This window comes from Schistocerca serialis, chromosome 2 (genome assembly GCF_023864345.2).
Source record: "Schistocerca serialis cubense isolate TAMUIC-IGC-003099 chromosome 2, iqSchSeri2.2, whole genome shotgun sequence".
Lineage (NCBI taxonomy): Eukaryota > Metazoa > Arthropoda > Insecta > Orthoptera > Acrididae > Schistocerca > Schistocerca serialis.
Genome location: NC_064639.1, coordinates 596812071 through 596833830, shown reverse-complemented (window position 1 = coordinate 596833830; position 21760 = coordinate 596812071). Strand labels below are relative to the sequence as shown.

Sequence of the window (21760 nt, the reverse complement as noted above, 5' to 3'; positions counted from 1 at the left end):
TTCAGAGCTGGATTTAGCCTGGCTGATTTACTTAGCTTTCTAAGTCGCTCTCCAGATCCCCTGTGTTACCCAAGTATTAGGCTTGCTTTTTATTTTAATTTTCTTAAGAGGGAATGCAATTTCATAGTTATGTTTATAACAAGTTAAAAATGACTCGAATTTCATATCCATGGTGCCGAGTTTGTCTAAATCCCAGTCTGAGTATTTTAATGAATTATTAAAAACCCTGATATTGTCCTCATTGATACATCTTCTGTAAATATATTTCTCATGTATTCTAGAATTTGTGCGCAGTACATTATTTATATAGAGTTTTATTGCTTTGTGGTCCAAGAACCCTGTGTCAGTTACTTCAATAACATGATCTAACTTTTGCAAGTCAAAAAATATTTGATCTATTATTGTTTCAGAGTGTTTTCCATATCTAGTACATTCATGGACAGATGTGAATATAACAAATTGTTTAGTTTTGATACTTTTTGACAGTTCATTTTAAAGTTGACATTGAAATCACCAAGTACAATAATGCTCTCTGTAAAATGTCTTAATTCACTAAAAAGTCTTTCAACACTGTCTAAAAACGTCATAAAGTTCCCTGATGGAGAACGATATATGCACACAATAATTATTTTGGAGTCTCTAAGTTTGCACATACTGTATTCAAACTCTTTTTCAATGTGTTTTATCTTACTGAGTTTAATTTCTTTACATTCAATTCCTTGCTTCACATATATACATGTTCCTCCCCCTTTAAAATTCGCTCTACAAAAGCTACTGATCATTTCAAATCCTGTTATTCTGGCTTTACAAGTTTGGTTTTCTTTTAGCCAGTGCTCACTTATACATAAAACTGAAATATCCTTTAACTGATCCATCAAAAACACATCTAGTCCAGCAATCTTACTAATTAGACCCTGGACATTTTGATATAATATAGTTAATGATATGTTGTCTTTCGAATCCCTCACACTGTTCACCTCGTTGTTTGGTTGCTGCTTGTCCTAAATAAAAAATCCTTCAGATGGCCTGGTGGAGACACTTTTCTTTTGCTCAAGGGGCAGATGGTTTCTAAAGCTTCTAGAGGTGTAGTAAATACTGTCATTGCTGATACTGCTGGTATAGCTTGTTCCGTTTCTGATCACAATTTTTGTGTTGCAGAAGATACTGTTGTGTAATATAGTTGGTGTCTGTGAAGGTACTTGTTTTGATATAGGCGTCCTGCCTCTCGACCATTTCCATTTGCTTGGCCGTACACAGACATCATCTTGGCTTGTTCCTTGCATGAATAGCATACCATTCCTGCTTATGGTAAGCTGTGTCAATCACATTGCCTGCAACACAGAAGGAACACATGGCACATGATCAGAGGAACTTTCATTTGTCAGTACCAGCTACCGTGGCAACAATGCATTTCCTGAAAAATGATCATAGGACCTTTCTTCCTCCATTTCCAGTCAGGTATCTGTCCCTGCAGTTTGTCAATTTTATTAATGTGCAGCATGTACATGTAGTACAGGTATGTGGTTGCAGCAGTGACCAAGATTGTACTGTTTAGCTTTACACCAACTCATATTTAATTTTGTTATTGAGATGCACGCCCATGGACTGGAGTAATCTGAGCTCCTTCTCAGCACTCCATACAATATAGTAGCTCCACGCCACATCTGCTGTCTAATTCCATCTACCACATGGCTGCCCAAGCTTTGTCTTTAAATATGTCTGCTTGTGTCTGTATGTGTGGATGGATATGTGCGTGTGTGCGAGTGTATACCTGTCCTTTTTTCCCCCTAAGGTAAGTCTTTCCGCTCCCGGGATTGGAATGACTCCTTACCCTCTCCCTTAAAACCCACTTCCTTTCGTCTTCCCCTTTCCTTCCCTCTTTCCTGATGAGGCAACAGTTTGTTGCGAAAGCTTGAATTTTGTGTGTATGTTTGTGTTTGTTTGTATATATATATATATATATATATATATATATATATATATATATGTGTGTGTTTTCTTTTCTGAAGAAGGCTTTGGCCAAGAGCTAAATTGTTACATTCTTTTCATTGTGCCTGTCTGCAACTCAACATGTCATCCTTGCAACTTATTATCCCATATACTTGTTATTAAAATTATAATAAGGTTAGTTGCACACATTTGCTCATTTATAGCCCGTAAGGGTACAGAAAATATTGCACCTCTATTGTTTATGAGAAAATTTCCGAGATTAATTTGGCTGAATTCTGTACTGTCAGAGTGCATTTTCACAATATTTCTTTGAATCCTTTTTCTTCTTGCAGAGCCTGGAATCAAATATTTTGAATAGAGCAGGTGTACAACAACGTGTGTATAAAAACTCTGTATACAGGATAAAAAATCCTAATACAAATGATGAACCTGTATACGTAGCTGCAGAAGGTGCAACTCCTTTGAAAAGCCTCCACGATGCTATTTCTCGAAGTGGAGAAAATCAAGGTGATAAGATACATCCATATCAATTACAATTTTGCAGTTAAAATCCTCAACTTATTAACATACCTTTTATGTTTTTCAAACTCTTTCAGTATTTTACAGAGAACACTTACAGGAGCTGATGTCACTTTTCTACAAAACGTTACGTAAAATTATAAAAGCGGACCGTGATTGTCGCGATTTGTGTGAGATTGTATATTACATTGGTAAGTTACGGAAAATACATCATATTAGCCATTCTTATCTGTTTCTGTCAACTTTTATATTAGCTATCACTATTTATCATATGACACACATTGTATGAGGGTCATTTTAAAGCAATGACTGATTTGTAACGGATTAAGAGAAACTTTATATATGAATGTAAATTGTGTGATAAACTACAATATGCACATTTGTTTCACAGGCACCATGAACATTTAAACATTTGTCACGTTTTTGGATCCCAGCATCAAAGAACTCTGCTGCCTGACTGTTAAACCAGTTTCTTTCAGTGTGTCATCATTTTCCAAGTGCTTTCCACAATGAAATTTCTTCAGTTTTGGAAACAGATTAAAGTCTGATGGTGCTAAGTTAGGGCTGTATGGTGGATGGTCCAGAAATTCCCAGTGAAACTTGTCCAGTTGTGTCTTTGTTCTCACCACCACATGAGGCCACGCATTGTCGTAAAGCAGAAAAATGCTGCTAGAGACCAGTCCCCGCTAGTGACTCTGAATAGTGTACCTAAGGTTTAACAATATTTTACAGTAACTCTCAGCAGCTACTGTCATTCCTCTTGGCAAAAAGTCTAACAGAAGAATACCTTTCTGGACCCAAAAAAACTGTGGCCATTATTTTGCATGTTGAAGGTTCTTGTTTGAATTTCATGATTTCGTCGGGGAATTTGAATGATGCCACTCATTGGATTGACGTTTATTCTCTGGAGTGTAGTTCACAATCCACCTCACATCACCAGTCACATTGTGATTCAAGAACTCACCACTGTCCTTGTGATAGCAACCCAAAACAGATAAAGAATGTACCATTCACTTTGTTCTGCATTCTTCCATCAACATTTTATGATCCATCTTGCACACACTTTTTTGTAGAGGAGTTTGTCAGTAAAAATGTGAAAAACTACTGATCTTGAAACTTGTGGAAATTTCTGATGCAGCTCGGTAATTACTGAAGCATCTGTTGTGGTGAATTGCCTGATAACCTTTTTGTGTCAACTCTTCATTCGTGACAGTAGGCCATTCAGATCATTCTTTATCATGAATATTTGTCCTTCCTTCATCAAACATTCTACATCATTTATGCACATTTCCACCATTCATTACATCAGCGACATAAACTTCAACAAGCTACCAGTGAATTTCACCCGGACGAACTTGTTCTGCATTTAAGAACTGAATAACCAAGCACACTTAGCAGTTAGAGAAGATCACTGATGACATTGACAAACGAAGCAGTAGAACCATACAACCAGCACCTGCAGATATGTGATACGTAATGTTGGCACAGTGAGATAACGGCCGTCAAGTGACAGGATGTGCGGACACGAAAACCCTCATATATTATAGAACTGTTAGTAACATATAATTCATCAGTTACATTGTGGTTTATGTATATTCATGATATTATTTGAATATTCATACCACACAGTTGTTTTTGCAAGTAGATGAAACAATACTTGTTGTTCTCTTTCATGTATATTAAATTATTGCTCTCATTTCATTTATTTAATAGATTGAGACTGTCTATACTGCAGATATTTAGTAGTTCTCCTACACATATATCATCATCTTATGTTGCCCTTTTCGTAGTCATCATAACAGATGACATGTTGTTAACTCATTGTGAACTTATTACTGGGGTGAACTTCTCGCTGATGATTTACCATGCATGGTTGTTTTCACTGTTTACTTGTTTCTTTGCCTTTATGCTGCAACAGCTTATTCAAATAAAGACAATTACATTGCTGTCATGGTTTTCAGAATGGCACTTGTTGGATTAAATCGCTCTTTACTGAGGACCCCTCAAATTGCACATTCTTCGGCGCATAGCCATGTTCCAAGAGAGAAAACAATACCTTCTTTGAAGCTGTGGAATGGCAGATTCTCTGCTGGATTATCCTGAGATTCAGTGCCTGATGTGTCATCCTATGTCCATAGACTTCATTCTTCGAAACACCGAGGTGAGCTTCCTTGGGTGGAAGCTTATATGGAAGAGACATTACATTATTTCATTACTAACCAACCATTGCTACTGTAAATGAATGAAATCAAGATGACAATATACATGATGTCCAAAACGAAAGTTTCAGTTTCAAAATGCTGTAGAAAGAAAACCATTACTCACAATGACATCCAATCTGAAAAAAAAATTTCTTAAATTTGACCGATAGATGGCACTGTAAGCATCAGGGTATGCACACCAACAGCTGCGTGCACATGGCTTTTCCTCAGTTTGCGTTCGATACACCCAACATGACTGTTTCCATGAAGGCCCCAGGATGCTGCTGGTAAAGCTCATTTAGAAGAACAGTGACTGTTCACCAGTAGCTCTGCAGAAGTTTCAGACACTCAAGAGTATTAAAAAAGGCATTGATCCGATACCTACTAAAGGTCTGGAGAAAATTATTACACAATTTGAAAAGCCAAATGCTTTAGAAGTGCAGTGTGGCAGAGGAACAAAAGCAGTTGATCCAACATCTCTCGAAGATGTGGTCACAGCATTGCAGGAGAGGTTGAGCAGTGGCAGGCAAACATGTAGTGCACAGGGAGTAGGACATGTCGAGAGTCGGACATGATAAACATTCACTCTGGAATTCTACTTTGCATTGAAGTAGGCAATGAGTGGCCATGGAACATTCAGAGGACAGACATTTCCTTCTCCAAGGACATGTCAATACGCAGAATTGCAGAATATGGGCAATGGAAAATCTTCATGCACATCAACCAGTGCCACTTCATTCCGCAAAGGTGACTCTGTGGTACAGGTTGACAGGATTGTTTGTCATAGGACTATGTCCTGTGGGTCCTGTTAACTGTACCGTCACTGGTAAACTCAGTTAGAGTCTTTTGCACACCAACATCATTCCATCCCTTCAACAGCGTGTATGTGTGGGTGAGACCATTTTTATCCAAGATGGTGCTCCTCCACACATCTGCATAGCCAGTGAAGTGGCTGCTGCAGAGGTGTTTTCAAAATGCTAGAATTATCAGCCATCATTTACCTACAACTTGGCCTTCCAAATCACCTGATCTTAACCTGTGTGACTTCTGGCCTTGGGATTATCTGAAAGATGTTGTGTTCAGTGATCCAATTGTGAACATAGCTGAACTGAAGGCATGCTCAACGCATTCTGAACGTGACCCCTGAACACTCCAGTCTGTTGTGGAACATGCTGTTTCTTGATTTCAACTTGTGGCAGAAAACGTGAACAGCATATTGAACATGTGTTGCGCCGATCTCAACAATTAGAAACTAATGTCATTTTGCTTTTTATGCAGTTTTTGGCACCAGGATAATTAAAAAACCGATGTCATGCAGCATTTTATGTGGTTTTTGGCCCCAGGACAATTAAAAACTGATGTCATTTTGCTTTTTGTGCAGTTTTTGATCTAAAGACAATTTAAAACCAATTTTCCCCATTCAATATGGTACATTCTTGCTTTGGTGGAGGGGCTTACTAATCTCATTGATTTCATTAAAAGCTTTTTTGTCCCATGACATTCCCCTTTGCATCACTAATATAGACAAAATATGTGATTCAGACAGTACAGCAATCTACATTAAATTACTGCTTCTCTAAATTTATCTTGTGGTCTTGTGTCAGAATGTATTATTTCTTCCAGTAATTCTCATTCAATTTCTATGAGCACCCATGTAATGGGTCGTTCCACGTCAAATCAACAAATGAAACCATCGTTTTCAACCTTACCCTCTTCGATTTGAATGAAATTAAGTATGCCTATAGTACTCATAAATAGTACCACAAATTAATTTTTTCACATTTTTCTGATAAAAAGTTATCGAGTAATGGACTTTCAAAAATTGAAAAAATGACAAATTTTTGACTCGCGGAACAATGTTGTTTTCTTTATAACTCATGTTCTAATTAAGCTAGAACAATAAAATTTATTTCATTGGAAAGCTCTTTTAAAGAGCTTTTATATAATACCAAACATCATTAGTTTAATATGTATAACATTGTTTATAAAAACAACATTGTTGATTTTATTGAATTTTGAAAAACTGCATTTTTAAAATTCTCAAAAAAATATATGTGAAAGGTACAGTTTACATTTACATATTCTGAAAGTTTCAACTTGGGATGAGCATGGGATCAGTATCAAAAGCAATTTTATGTTTACCACAATTCTCCAAAATCACAGTCAGATAGGTTAATTTCTATTATTTTGCTACACATGAAAATAATACAGTGTTAAATTTTGTTACATGGTCCACAAATTGCACTTGAAACGAATAACTGCTTATTAAACTTTAGTGCTAACTATTTATTAATAGCTGTAAAACCACGGAAAAAAGAAAAAAAGGAAGCAATCTCTCATTTAAAAGATTATATATAAAATGATTCTTTGGTGTTACTATCTGCAACCTATTCAGTATTTTATCTCTGGTTAATATTGTCAGCAATTTTCACCTATTGTTGAAAGTGACCCACACATTCTTTTGTTGTGAGGCAGCTGTAGTGAAATTATGTGATTAACTCTGAAATGTGTTTTGAATTTAGCTTAAAGTGTGTTTTGAATTTAGCTTAAAGGTACTTTTGTACAAATCTCACAAGGGTATGTAAGTTTGTATGCCTACAACCAGTTAATGTTTGCATACTATTAACATAATGAAATATTTTTTTTTACAGGAAGTGAAAGAATAAAGAAGTAATATTGAGTAGTATTGAATATAGAAAGCTGGGGCATTCAACTTCAAAACCATTTTTTAAAATTAGTTTGTTCACTTGAGAAATGTAAAATGCCTAAAATTTCAGCTTTGTGCTGTAATCCATTTAATGAAAAGGGCCACAATACCACAAGAAAAACTTACGGCCTGTTTCATAATGGCTGATAGCAAGAAAACCTTTCTTAACTTTAAATCAAAAAGAGTGTGACAACTGCCGTAAAAAAATTGCATGAGTAGAAATTTGTGATACGTCTAGCACAGAAAATGATGATGATCTACTGTATTCTGTGGTGAAACAAGAAAGTGAAAAGGTTTTATGTGATAGTGACATAAAAGACATTGCAGCAACTGAGGCCTTAGAAAGGTTGAATGCTTCTTTGCAGTCCGTTGTCGAATCGCCAGTTAAGAAGAAACGACTGTGTGAAGCAAAATATCCTAAGGAATATTATTGCTTCCTTCCGAAAAAGAAGAAGAGGTACATGATCATGCAGAATCTGAGAGGATCAGTCAGCTAAAAGATAAATTTTGTTCATGTACATCTTGAAGTAAACAGGTGGAAATTCTTACCATTTTACCTAAAAGCTGGAGTGTTAAGAAGCTTCAAGATGAATTTAAAGTAACAAATTACACGGCTCGAAGAGTAAAAGATTTGGTGAAGGTCAGGGGAATTTTGTCTTCACCAAACCCAAAACCTGGCAAGACCTTATCAAACAACTGCTGATTTTGTTAGAGACTTTTATTGTTCTGATGAGATAAGCTGGGCAATGCCTGGGAAAAAAGATTTTGTGCTTGTGAGAGATAATGGAGAAAATCTGCAAGTACAAAAACGGCTAGTTTTAAGTAATTTGAAAGAATTTAAAGACAACCATCCAGAGCTCCACATTGGATTTTCGAAGTTTGCAGACCTATGTCCCAAAAATTGTGTTTTAGCTGGAAGCAGTGGTACACATAGTGTCTGTGTGTGTACTATCCATAAAAACTTCAAACTCATGCTGACTGGGTGTAACATTCCTCAGCTGACAAAGGATGAAGATAATCCAATAAAAACTTACAAAGACTGCATTGCAAGAGTTGTATGTGATCCGTCATTACCTGCTTGTCATTTTGGTGAATGTAAATTCTGTCCTGGCCCAGAAACATTTAAGACATATTTACAAGATTTGTTGAATAATAATGATATTGGTAATATAACTTATCAGTGATGGGTTTCTGTTGATCACACATCTCTAGAAACAATCATAAAATCATCTGACAACTTTATTGATTGTTTTTTTGATAAATTAAAATCGCTTACACGACATTCATTTGTTGCTAGTCAACAATCAACCTTCCAAAAGAGACTGAGAAATGAACTTAAAGAAGGCGAGGTCTTAGTGATCTGTGACTTTTCTGAAAATTACTCCTTTGTCATCCAGGACGAAGTTCAAGGCTATCACTGGACAAACATGCTAGCAACGATTCATCCCATTGTTGCTTATTACAAGGATGGGAACAAACTTGAGCACACAAGTCTTGTAATCATATCAGAATGCCTAACACATGACGCTGTTGCTGTGCATTTGTTCCAATCATACTTGATGGACTTCCTGACTGTTAAATTCGGTAGAAAACCAAGAAAAATCTATTATTTCTCTGATGGAGCAGCAGCTCATTATAAAAATAGGAAGAACTTTATCAACCTGTGCCATCATGAAGAAGATTTCCAAACTGAAGCTGAATGGCATTTTTCAGCCACCTCGCATGGGAAGGGAGCTAACGATGGTGTTGGTGGAACAGTTAAACGACTTGCAGCTCGAGCAAGTCTGCAACGGCCATACAGTGATCAAATAATGACACCAAAACAACTTTTTTTGTTTGCCAAGGATAACTTAGAAGCAATGAACTTCAAGTATGCTACTAAAGAAGATCACAAAAATGAAGAAATGAAACTTATGGAGAGATTTGAGAAATGCTGCAAAATTGTAGGGACACAAAAACTTCACACTTTTATTCCTTTTAGCAAGGACAAAATAATAACAAAAGTGAATTCAAACTCTGATGACACTAAAATTGAACTGGTGACAGTTTCTGACAGTGATACAATGCCATTCAAAGACATAAAAGGATATGCTGTGATTATAATGGACTCTGGTGGTTAACCTGTGTACTTGAAAAAAAAATCAGGAGAAGGATGAAATCACAGTTAGTTTCTTACTCCACATGAACTGTCACCATCTTTTACGTTTCCGAGTCATCCAGATATTTTTTTCCATAAGCAGTAGGGAAGTAGTGCCAATCGTGAACCCTCAAACTCCTGTAGGGCGAACATATAAGTTATCCAGTGCAGAAATGTTGATGTGAACAGACTGATTAGTTCGAAGTATGAAGAAGTGCACTAACAGGACGCGTATTTGTAAATAATAGTAATTACTAACTGAATTTAGGTGTGATCTCAGGTATTCATCTTTCTGTGTTTTTTTATTTATTTATTTTTTTAAGTTTTCATTTTGTATTTATTAATTACAGAAGCATAAAACATATGTTCTTTTGTCAATTATAAGTTATATTTAATTTCCACATTTTACAACAACATACAGCTGGTGAGAAGTAGGCCTAATATCTAAAATAAATTAGTTTTTACGAATTTTTAAAGCGCCACCCTTAACGTAAAATTGCTTTTGATAGTGATCCCATGGATCATCCCAAGTTGAAACTTTCAGAATATGTAGATGTAAAGTGTATCTTTCACATATATTTTTTTGAGAATTTTAAAAATACGGTTTTTCAAAATTCGATAAATTCAACAATGTTTTTTTTTTTAACAATTTGTGTATATATATTAAACTAATGATGTTTGGTATCATATAAAAGCTCTTTAAAAGAGCTTTCCAATTAAGTAAATTTTATGGTTCTAGCTTAATTAGAACACGAGCTGTAAAGAAAACAACATTGTTCCGCGAGTCAAAAATTTGTCATCTTTTCAATTTTTGAAGGTCCATTACTCGGTAACTTTTCATCAGAAAAATGTGAAAAAATTAATTTGTGTCATGATTTATGAGTAATATATGCATACTTAATTTCAAAAAAATCTGAGAGGGTCAGGTTGTAGCACTTGTTGATTTGACATGGAATTGCCCTAATTCTTCATGCTGAATAAACTCGGGTACAAATCTAGCAGCATACTTCTGAATTCCTCATGCATGCTCATCACACAAGATATGATAAGATGTAAAATACTCAAGCAGTACCCACGAATATACAGTTCTGTATGTGGTTCCTTTGCAGATGTACCCTTCCAAAAACTTAAGTCTTCCTTTCATCCTCAATCTAGCTGATTTTTTGTGTTTGTCTCATGGAGCATAAACTGATAGGAGTAACTTATTATTAGATTTCTTCTGTAACAAACTGTATTATTATTATTAGGATGTTGGCATTAGCATCTGTTCTCTGTGGTGAAATTTTACTACAACTGTTTGACATGTCTCTTCTACTTGAATCGAATATATTGCATTGTATTGTATTATTAGTCCTGTGAATCATACATTGTACATGGGTACATAATGATATAGGACAAGTCAAATAATTTGCAATAAAGTTTTAACAGAAAAAACTGTTGTATGGTTTCCAGTATATAGCAATATAAGTCTAACATATGGGAATAACATTCCATAAATACACAAATAAATTTTACACATACACATTTCTTACTTTCGGCCTTGATTATACAGACACACACACATATTTAATAGACCACCCATAATACACAGATGAATGTACATGTACACATTTCTCATTTTGGCCTTAATTGTATAAACTATTTTAATTTTTCTCATATTTACACTGTAGATAAAAATTCATCAACACTATAGTAGCAATTCTGTAGCAAGTAGTCACTCACAGCAGTTTTGAATGTATGCACGCCAGTTATTGCCTTAATATTTGTAGGTAGTTTGTTATACAGTTATTTTCCTGCTTGCAAGGGTCCTTTTTGTTTTGGTGTTGTATGTGAAAACTGCATATGTAAATCTTGACTATTCCTTGTGTTGTATGAATGGATATATATATTTTTTTTTTTTCATCTATGATTTTCCTTATAAATATTATTGTTTCGAGGATATATAGGCATGGTAATGGAAGAATACGAAGCTTTTTAAATGAGGGTTTGCATGAAGATCGAGGTGCTGTGCCTTCCATGGCTCATAAAATTATTTTTTGTACAATAAAACAGCTTTTGCTGAGTGGTGAATTTCCCCAGAAAATTGAATCATATCTTAGTAGCGATTGTGCTTGGGCATAGCACACATTTTTTATGACTTGCATTGATCTGCATCCAGAAAGAATTTTTATGCTATAACAAATGGTATTTAATTTATTACATAGGTTCTGCGTGTGTGTTTCTGCCATCTTAGGTCATCTTGGATCCAAACTCCTAAAAATATGGTGCTATTTACAATTTCAAGTCTTTTGCCTAACAGTTCTATGGTTGCGGTTAAAGGCTGCTTATTCTGCACTGTGTGTAGATGGATGCATAGTATTTGTTTTATGTGTGTTTATCATTAAGTTATTCATTGCGTACCATTCTGATACATGTGAAGTGCTCTTTTTTATTTCGTTTTGGAGCTCTTCTGAGGTCTTGCCTTTGATAAGTATATTTGTATCATCAGCATATTTAATGTACTTATAGTTAGGGCTGGATGGTTCCAAGTCATTTACAAACAGCAAGAACAATATTGGTCCCAGTACAGAACCCTGTGGCACATCGTATTTAAAACATTGTTTTTCTGATTAATAGGAAAATAATTTTTTTCCTTCTTTGTACAAGACTTCAACTACTTGGTGTCTGTTTTGTAGATATGACTTTACCCACTCATAGGCTGGGCCTCTGACACCAACATTTTCTAGCTTTCTAAGCAATAAACCATGGTTAAAAGGAGAAAGGCTTTTGAAAGATCTAGGAATATTGCCGTTGTGTGTTCTTTTTTATCTAATGCATTTAAAGCTTCATGTAAGAAATGGATAATAGCTGTCTTGGTGGATTTTCATTTTCGAAAACCGTGCTGTATAGCTGAGAAAAGTTTTTTTTTTTTTTTGTCTATGAAATCTACAAGTCTTTTAAGATTTTTTTCAATTATTTTAGAAAAAACAGATAGTAGAGAGACTGGCCCATGATTTGTTATATCTGTTTTTCACCCTTTTTGTACAATGCCTTCACTTTAGCTATTTTTAACGTTTCTGGGAAGATTCCCTAAGAAAGTGAACTATTGTGTATGTCTACCACGGGCCTAACTACTAAGGGTGCACATTTTTCAATGATATGGTCTGATATGTTGTCAGTACCAGAGGAAAATTCTGATTTTAGCTCCCCTATTGTTTTTAGCATTTCCTGTTCATCTGTTGGATATGGGAAGAGAGACTTGTTACTAGGGATAGTTTTAATATTATTTGCAGTGGCAGCATATTGAAAGTTTTGCTTCACCAGAATCTCAGCTGCCTCAGAGAAATATGAGTTAAAATTATTTGCTGTCTGCTGATCACATATTACAGAAGAGTTTTCATTCAGTTTGATATTATAGTAATCTCTCCATTTTACTCCTGTTTCGTGCCTTACAATGTCCCATGTGGCTTTTGTTTTATTTGGTGCATTTTCTATGAAGGAGCTATTTGCCATTCTTTTTGCTTCTTTTATTACTTTAGTTAAAATCTTTTTGTAATTCTTAAAATAGGAATCATAATTCTGAGGATGTGTTGTGCTCTGTCTAGATATTTCATGAAGTTATCTCTTTTTCTTCGCAGATATTTATATCCCTGTTGTGCCCCATTTTATTTTCAGATCCTTTTTTGTGACTGTCTTTTTATGGAGTGGAAAGCAAAGTTCAAAATAATAGCTAAAGCTATTTAGGAGTTTGTTGAACTTATCATTTGTACTTTTACATTAATAGATGTCTTCCCAAGTTTCTTTATTCAGATAGTAAAGGAAATGTATATTCTGGTCATTTTACTCCCTAGATGTAGATGTTAGACATTCAGTTGAACGAAACTGTTTTCCTAATCTTATACTAATTTCTTGGGCTGGGTGGTCTCCAAAGCCTGTGAATTTGTGTTGAATATTTCAAGGGCACATTTGTAAATATTTCATCAAGGATTGTGGCTGAGGTTTTTGTGATGTGTGTTGGTGTTTCTACAGCAGCCTTTAAATTGAAAGTTGCTACAAGGTTCAATAAAGCAGCTTTTTGTTTGGACTCACTTGCATAGTCAATATTGAAATCCCCACATATAATTAGTTTTCTATTTCTTTGTGTAGTCTTGTGTAAGATACTTTCAAGGTTCTTTAACATGATGTTAATATCACCAGTTAGACCTGTATAGACAAATTAAAGCAATTTTTTCATCCGTGATTTCAATTCCATTTAGCTCAATATCTTTCTCTATGGATAATTTTTCTACGTAAGGCATACATGTAAAATTTATGCTATTTTTAACATTAATGCAACTACCACCATGTTTATACAATACAAAATTTGGAATGCATAGCATATGAAATTTCTTTTTGTGAAGCCAATGTTCAGTGAAACATAATACAAAAGTGTTTTCCACATCATTTTCTAACAAAATGTGAAATTTGTTTACTTTGTTGGATAGTGATTATACATTCTGATGAAATACCATCAGGTTTGGAGTTAAACACAAGTCCTGAACCTTGCTGTCCTTTTTACTTATATTATATATTTGAATTTCTGCCTGGAAGATATTCTTCATTTTCAATTTTCACCCCCTTCATACGGTATCATTTTCCCTTGTTGTTAATGATTTTACAGATGTCTGTAATTATTTTACTGAAATTCGTTGAGCCTAGTCCATTTAAATGAACGCCATCCTTCCCCAAGCATTTGTCACTTAAAAATTTGTTGGGGTCAACAAATATTGTGCCGAGTTCATTGCACTATTCCCTGATAGCACTGTTTATGTTGTTTGTATAAGAACTGTTTACTGACCTTCTGTGCAGAATTCCACTTATAACCAGTCTTGAGTTTGTGTACAATTCTTTGTCTGAACGAATAATGTTTCTCGTCTCACTTACAATTTCTTCCTGACTACTGCTTTGTATTGAATTCATCCCAGAATGAATAAAAACACCTTTGTAATTAGTCTTTGGGTCGTTTTCATTTTTAGCTGTAGACTGGTTTGCACTGAAGATATTTTATAATGTTTGTTGAGCTGATTTCACAGGTTTGTGAAACTACATTTCTTAGTATAGAATCGCCAATGACAAAGAATTCATTTTCGTTAATCTGATTTTGTTAACCAATTTCACATTTCACCCTTTTATTATATGTCACTGTTTTCCACCGGTATTTACTTACAGATTTTCCGCTGATGAAAAACTCTGCGTCTTCTTCGATCGTATTTTGCCCATGAGAATTTTCACTGTTCCTTTACGCACTAGGCACAGGATTCGTAGGCTGCATACTAGAATTTTCACAGGGTGCCAAATTACTTAGTAACTTCGCGTTTGCTTCCCTGAGAGACACAATTTCACTTCTAAGCGATTTAGTATCACTTTGCAGCAGTTTGATTATTTCGTCCTTCGATTTGATCATACTTTCTAGGTAGGTTGTTTCACTTTGGGAACATAGAGGGCACGCCCACAGTCTAACAACCCTACCACAACAAAGGTCAAAATTTAATAATGATTGTGGTGTTGCTCACGCTGCAAAATACTGCATTTTCGGGCAACAACGAAGCTATTATGTGGCAGGTGTCATTAGAGCACAGTTAATAAAGTCATTTCATGTAATAATGAATAAACTAGGCATTCATCTTTTCGTGTTTCCCACGCTGGTCTCGTAAAATCGTGGCTCAATCGTCGAAAATCTAGATGGTGATGATTCCAAGCTCGGATGCAAAGAGGCCTAGGTTTTATTCTGCTATATTCAAAAGTTTTATAGATGTGCTTCACAAACCATTCTTGAAGATTAAACCTTTGAAAGTTAGCACAATGGTGATGTAAAAAAAGTAATCAGCACTCCGAATTCAAGTTACACTTCTTTTTTATTGCTTTTGTTGCAATGGCACGTAACACACAAAACATCACTTCACAATACAAAACATACTTGAAAACATCTTCCTCACTATTTAAGTTCACATTTTATAATCTGACTACAATATGCATACATTTTATAATCTGACTACAATATGCGTCTTTCCAACATGACGTCCAAGACTTTAACTCTCTAATAATCGCTTACGCGCCCAAAAATCAGAGTTACAAGTACGTCAAAGATCATAGTGACAAAAGAAAGAATACACATAAGAATAATATCATTGCAACATAAACATATCGATGTATCAAAGTACCTCTACATTAATGAAATCAAATCTGAATGTTGTCTCAGAAATATGTTAACTACTTTACGGAAAAACAGTAGAATACTGTTGGTATCCAGAGGTTAAGTCGAGGTGCCGTAATGGTTACGTAATTCAAGTATCATTACAACGGAGAATCGTCGTTTATGAGTTTTAGATTTACTTTTGCGCACTTTTTGTGCTGCCAGAAATTGTACTTTACACATAAGATACCTTTCATAATTCATTTTTTGCACTGTTTACACAATAAACTGATTGTTTTTTTTTCTTTTTGTGACAAGAGCGATGTGTTGTTACACTATATACTGGCGCCATCTTCTGGGTCTTCTACTAGAGCTTGTTGAGAAGTCTGCTAGATTCTAATGCTGACTAAATGATTTTGGTTACGCATGTTGTGAATCTAATAAATCAGAATTTCCTTCACATTCCTTTATGACATAGCCCTAGACATATGGAATTTCTCAAAAAGTTGGATAGTAAAGATCACAATGGATGCAAATATGTATCTACATCTCCATACATATTCTGCAGGCTACAATACAGGCTACAGTATATGGTGGAAAACACCTGGCACCTGTACTTGACATTTCTTTTCCTGTTCCACAAGCAAATGGAGTGAGGAAAAAACTGCTTTCTGTCCCTAATTTCTCTTATCCTGTCTTCAGAGTCCTTGCGCAAAATGTATGTTGGTGGCAGTAGAATTGTTCAGAAGTCAGCTACCCAAAGGTATTAGAAGATCCACAAATGTATGAGTACTGTTCATTTTTCTACATAACAATCCTTACTCTACTAGCAATTTTGGTGCCCAAAGCAAGTTACTTAAATCTTCTGTCTAGAATTCAGTTGCACAAGTCTTCAACAGTTAAGAGCTGAAGCATTCAGCACTAAAAACATCTTTAAAAGTTTGCATTTTAAGCCATTTCCAGATGTAAAGGAAAGGGTAGTAGTTATGGTGTGTGTGAGATAAGGGCTATAAAGGAGTTGTCTGAAGTTCTAAATTGTTTGCTCAGGATTAAAGGGTGTGTGTAAATGTATGTCCTCATGATTCAAGACAGTTCCAGATCTCCATTTTTCATTTGGCTGATTATTAATACATATCAGTTCTGAAATTGTTTCACAGTTTTATTACATGCATCTAGAATGCACATTATTTCTTCCAAATCACATCTAAAAAGTTCATTATTTGTTCCAAAACACTTTTGCTGTGAATATTATGTTTGTTTGAACTTTTTTGGCTTTGCTGTATTTGGATGACAAGAGCTAGCATCAGTGACAGAGAAAGCAACAGTAGTATGATGAACATTGGCTATTTGTGCATGGAGGATCTGTTCACTATACTCTGTAAACACCCGCTGATCACTTCAGAGTGTCATTTTTTTCTGGACAGTTGACCCTTTAGGGTTTACTTTTTGTGACTAAACACATAGATATATTGCTAATATTCCAATCAAACATGGCTGACATTTTCTTATTTGTGTTCATACATATCATCCATATTTATTTAGGCTTAAGGAGAGCTTGCATTCACAATACCAAATACAAATTTGCCTGTATCATTTCTCCTTCCACATCTATACTCTGCAGGCCATCTTATAGTGTGTGTGGCAGAGAGAGGCACCACATACACCACTACAGTTTCTTTCCTTTGTTTTCCTTTCGCAATTGGTATCTGCAAATAAAAGCTGTTGGTAAGTCTTTGTACGAGTTGCTCTGATTTTACCGTCTTTGTCTTTATATGAAGTGTAGGTGGGAGGGAGTAATGGTCGCCCAACTCTTTGTAGAATATACAACCTCAGAATTTAATTGTAAACCTTTAGTAATGCAGATATCTCATGTAGTACCTGCCTTTGTAACTGGAGGAGAATTTTGCAAGGTACCTCTTTTGTGGATGAAGCATATTTTCTTATAATTCTTCCAATTAAACTGATCTTGGATCTGACTTTCCTATGACTTGTTTTATGTGGTCATTTCTCCTTAAGCTGTTCCAGCACATACTGCTAGATATTTGATGATGTTAATGTTTCCACTGATGAATTGTGACTCGTGTAAACAAACAATAGTGGGATTTTCATCTATTTAAGTGCAATAAATTACTTTTGCTTATTTTGAAAGCCATAAACCAATCTCTGCATCAAATGCCATCCTCTGCAGATCTTTGTGCATTCTGCGAAATTTTTTTCATGTTGGGACATACTCTGCGAATCCCTAACTTTAAAGTTCAATATAATGCAGATGGTGGAGAGCCCCACACATTATTTTGAGATAGAAACTAAGGGCTGGAAGTGAATATTTAGTTTTTAGTGACAACTTGCACTTTATAGCAATGACTTAGGCTCATAGCAACTGTTCAGAATGATGATTGCACATTCAAGTACATGGAATTTGATTTAATCTCCTTCACAGTACTATCCTTGGCTAGCAATCCACTTATCCCAATGTTGCATCCATGTCTGGAAACATTTCTGGAGGGCTTACTTTGGAAGGGTGTTCAGGTGCTCTGTCGTGGCTCTCTTGATGTCAGGCACGGTATCAAAAATTTTTCTTTTAAGCACAGTAATTTTTGGAAAGAGCCAGAAGTCGTATGGTGCTAAATCTGGAGAGTAAGGTAGATGCAGACAGACAGGAACACTTTTTCCGGCCAAAAAACTTGTGAACCAGAAGCGAGGTTTGGCATGATGTGAATTGTGAGAGGAAGCCTTTGGCCCACTTTTCTGGTCTCTTTCTTTGTGCATTGTTTTCCAAACATTGCAGTGTACTGCAACATTTGCAGGTTGCACAGAGTTGAAGGATCGTCTTCATTCATATCCAGATTTCATGTCCCAAATCATAACTGGATATGAAACTTGCATCTAATTATATGACCTTGAGATGGAAATTAAGAGTTCCCAATGGAAACCCAGTGAATCTTCTTGGACAAGGAGATTCACGGGTTTTCTCTTGGGAACTCGAATTTCCATCTCAGGATCATATAATTACATGCAAGTTTTATACCCAGTTACGATTTGGGACATGAAGTCTGGATATGAATGAAGGCTATCTTTCAACCCTGTGCAAACTGATTTCCTTCTGTTCATCACTCTAATGTCTGGGAACAAATTTTGTGCTCACTCATCTCATTTGCAAATTATTAATTAAAATGCTTTGTGTGGACCCATGCAAGATGCAAAGTTCATAGGTAAGCTCTGGAATAATTAATTGCCATTTTAGCACATTTTCTTCTGCTTTTGAAGTAGTGGATGTGCCAAACATTGCTAGTCTTCTACCGACTCAGTTTTGCTTTTCAATCACTCACACCACTTGTAAACAATCTACAGAGTTACAGTGTCATCAACATTTCATGAGTTCATTTGGCACTTTTTTGCAACTTGAATAAGAACTTAAGTGTTCCCACATTGCTCAAAATTCATGATGCATGACAAACATGGTAAACACAACTTCACTCTAGCGTATCTACATACTGACCTTTGACAAGTTAAAACCTGTCCCAACTTGACACTGCCTGTGCCAACATATCAGAGTATCAGACAAATGACATGAAATGGTTTTAGCATCAGCAGTTGCTGCTAAAGAAATTCATTCACCATATTTTTTGATCACATGTTATACTTTGTTATTATAAATGATATGTACATATTGATAAACCGAGGCCAAAATTGACTGCACATACTTTGACTGCACATACTTTTGTCTTTCATGCACAGCATAGTTAAAGGAAAAAGATTTAATTCAATAACTGTGTATTGGTTGTGGTCCTAGCTTAAAAAAATTATTTAGAAATTAAAAAAATAACTAACTTTATGTGTGTATAAATAAGTTTCATATTTGTAAATGTTTAGAATTTCAATATTTTGAAGTATGTGGATTGACCTATTTATTAAAACCTTTGCAGATCTTGATGAACATGGAAACAGATGTGTGAACATCGCAGAACTTTTACTATATCGCATAGAACAACTGAAAAATATACAGAGGCTCTGAATGTTTTTTTTTTAATTAAGAATGTGTGCCAATTGTTATTCCATCGAGCATATTATTGACATACTTTTTAGAGTGACAGTTTTTATTTTATTTTTATCTAACAGACACAATTTTTGGTCCTTACATGAAGAATTTTAAATATTTTTGGACTGAAAGTGCCTTTGTAATTTTATATTTTTAAAATTTGTTTACAAGAACTGACTTCATGTATTATAACATAATAATTGTGAATTATATCCTAAAGAGACTACGTCAGTAAAAGCAACAGGAAAATTTAAAACAATTTTTTATCCAACATGGCATTATTAAGAAGAAATAAAACAGCTTATTGACTATATTGGTAAAAAAAAAAAAAAAAAAAAAACCGTTGTGCAATCAAATCAAAACTAGTTGTTTACTGTAATCATTCATAGTAATATCTGATGATGTACTTAAAAATACTTTTAAAATTTTTTTTACACTGTATCTCCAAGAGAAATATGTGATTGTACCATAAAATGAAATGAGAGACAAGAATGTTACAAAATGGGTGACGAGAGGCTACACTGCATGTAAATATCATCAAAGCATCATTCTGTAATATTTATTGTGACACTGTGGTGCAAAATATTTTTATAAAAATAAACAATATATGTTTTCTGAAAGCTATGTTTACATTCTCAATTTTATCGACACCCTCTGAAGCATACAAGGGTAAGGTGAAAAGTTCTTAGCATGGCACAGATATGATGTTGATACACTGAAATTCTTGTTTTGCTTACATTGGAGCATGGTAAATGTCAACTTGACCTGCGGAAACAGCTTTTATAGTAGGTGTGTTCTGTGTGTTTAGTATAAATGGGTAAACTGGAGTGCTGTGTTGCCACAATCCATCCAAAGTTTCAGTGATTCTAAGCAGTCAGTTACTTCATTTTCAGATCTAACAAATGAGTGCGTGAAATGAAATGTGGCCTTTCGTCTCTTGAATATGTAGGATGTTTGAAAACTGCAACTGCTGTTGAAAGCACCAATTTAGTAGACAATACATTCTTGGACAATTAAGAATGAAAGCTCTATGATATAATAGATACTATAGGCATATCAGAAGAAAAAGTAGAGATCATTTTAAACAAAAAGTTAACCATGAAAAGTTGTATGCTACATGGATACAACATTAGTTGACTGCTGACTATAAGCAGAAGCGTAAACAAATTTCTCTCCAATTTTTGGAACAACAGATTTTATGCTGAAATTAGTAACTGTTGATGAATCATGGGTATACTGAGACCACCACTTCATGCCAGTAATGTCAGAGGAATCAGCAGTGGATGGAAGCTTGTAAAGCTGCACAAAAAAGATAAACTCAGTTTCATCTACTGGAAAATTTATTTGTTGTTGAATCTTAGAACACATTCTCAGCTTAAGTATAATGGAATATCTCAAACAGAATTACCTCCTACAGGCAAATGAGCATGGATTTCAAAAACACAGATATCGAGATACCCAACTTAATTTTCTTACATGCCATGCTGAACCATGAACCATAGACCTTGCCGTTGGTGGGGAGGCTTGCGTGCCTCAGCGATACAGATAGCCGTACCGTAGGTGCAACCACAATGGAGGGGTATCTGTTGAGAGGCCAGACAAACGTATGGTTCCTGAAGAGGGGCAGCAGCCTTTTCAGTAGTTGCACTGGCAACAGTTTGGATGATTGACTGATCTGGCCTTGTAACATTAACCAAAACGGCCTTGCTGTGCTGGTACTGTGAACGGCTGAAAGCAAGGGGAAACTACGGCCGTAATTTTTCCCGAGGGCATGCAGCTTTACTGTATGGATAAATAATGATGGCGTCCTCTTGGGTAAAATATTCCGGAGGTAAAATAGTCCCCCATTCGGATCTCCGGGCGGGCCTACTCAGGAGGACGTCGTTATCAGGAGAAAGAAAACTGGCGTTCTACGGATCGGAGCGTGGAATGTCAGATCCCTTAATCGGGCAGGTAGGTTAGAAAATTTAAAAAGGGAAATGGATAGGTTAAAGTTAGATATAGAGGGAATTAGTGAAGTTCGATGGCAGAAGGAACAAGATTTTTCGTCAGGCGA

At 35.3% G+C, this 21760-nt stretch overlaps 1 protein-coding gene across 6 annotated transcripts in view; it reads left to right on the top strand.

Annotated features, from left to right (window-relative positions):
• Positions 1 to 20324, top strand: part of LOC126457624 (stimulator of interferon genes protein homolog) — a 318836-nt gene extending 298512 nt beyond the window's left edge. For all 6 annotated transcript variants that reach the window (XM_050094086.1, XM_050094087.1, XM_050094085.1 and 3 more), the window contains 3 exons: positions 2283 to 2457; positions 2547 to 2660; positions 19592 to 20324. In XM_050094086.1, coding sequence (XP_049950043.1) covers positions 2283 to 2457; positions 2547 to 2660; positions 19592 to 19680 — 378 coding nt within the window. In that variant the 3' untranslated portion in view covers positions 19681 to 20324. The remainder of the gene's footprint in view (positions 1 to 2282; positions 2458 to 2546; positions 2661 to 19591) is intronic.
• The last annotated feature ends 1436 nt before the right edge of the window (positions 20325 to 21760 follow it).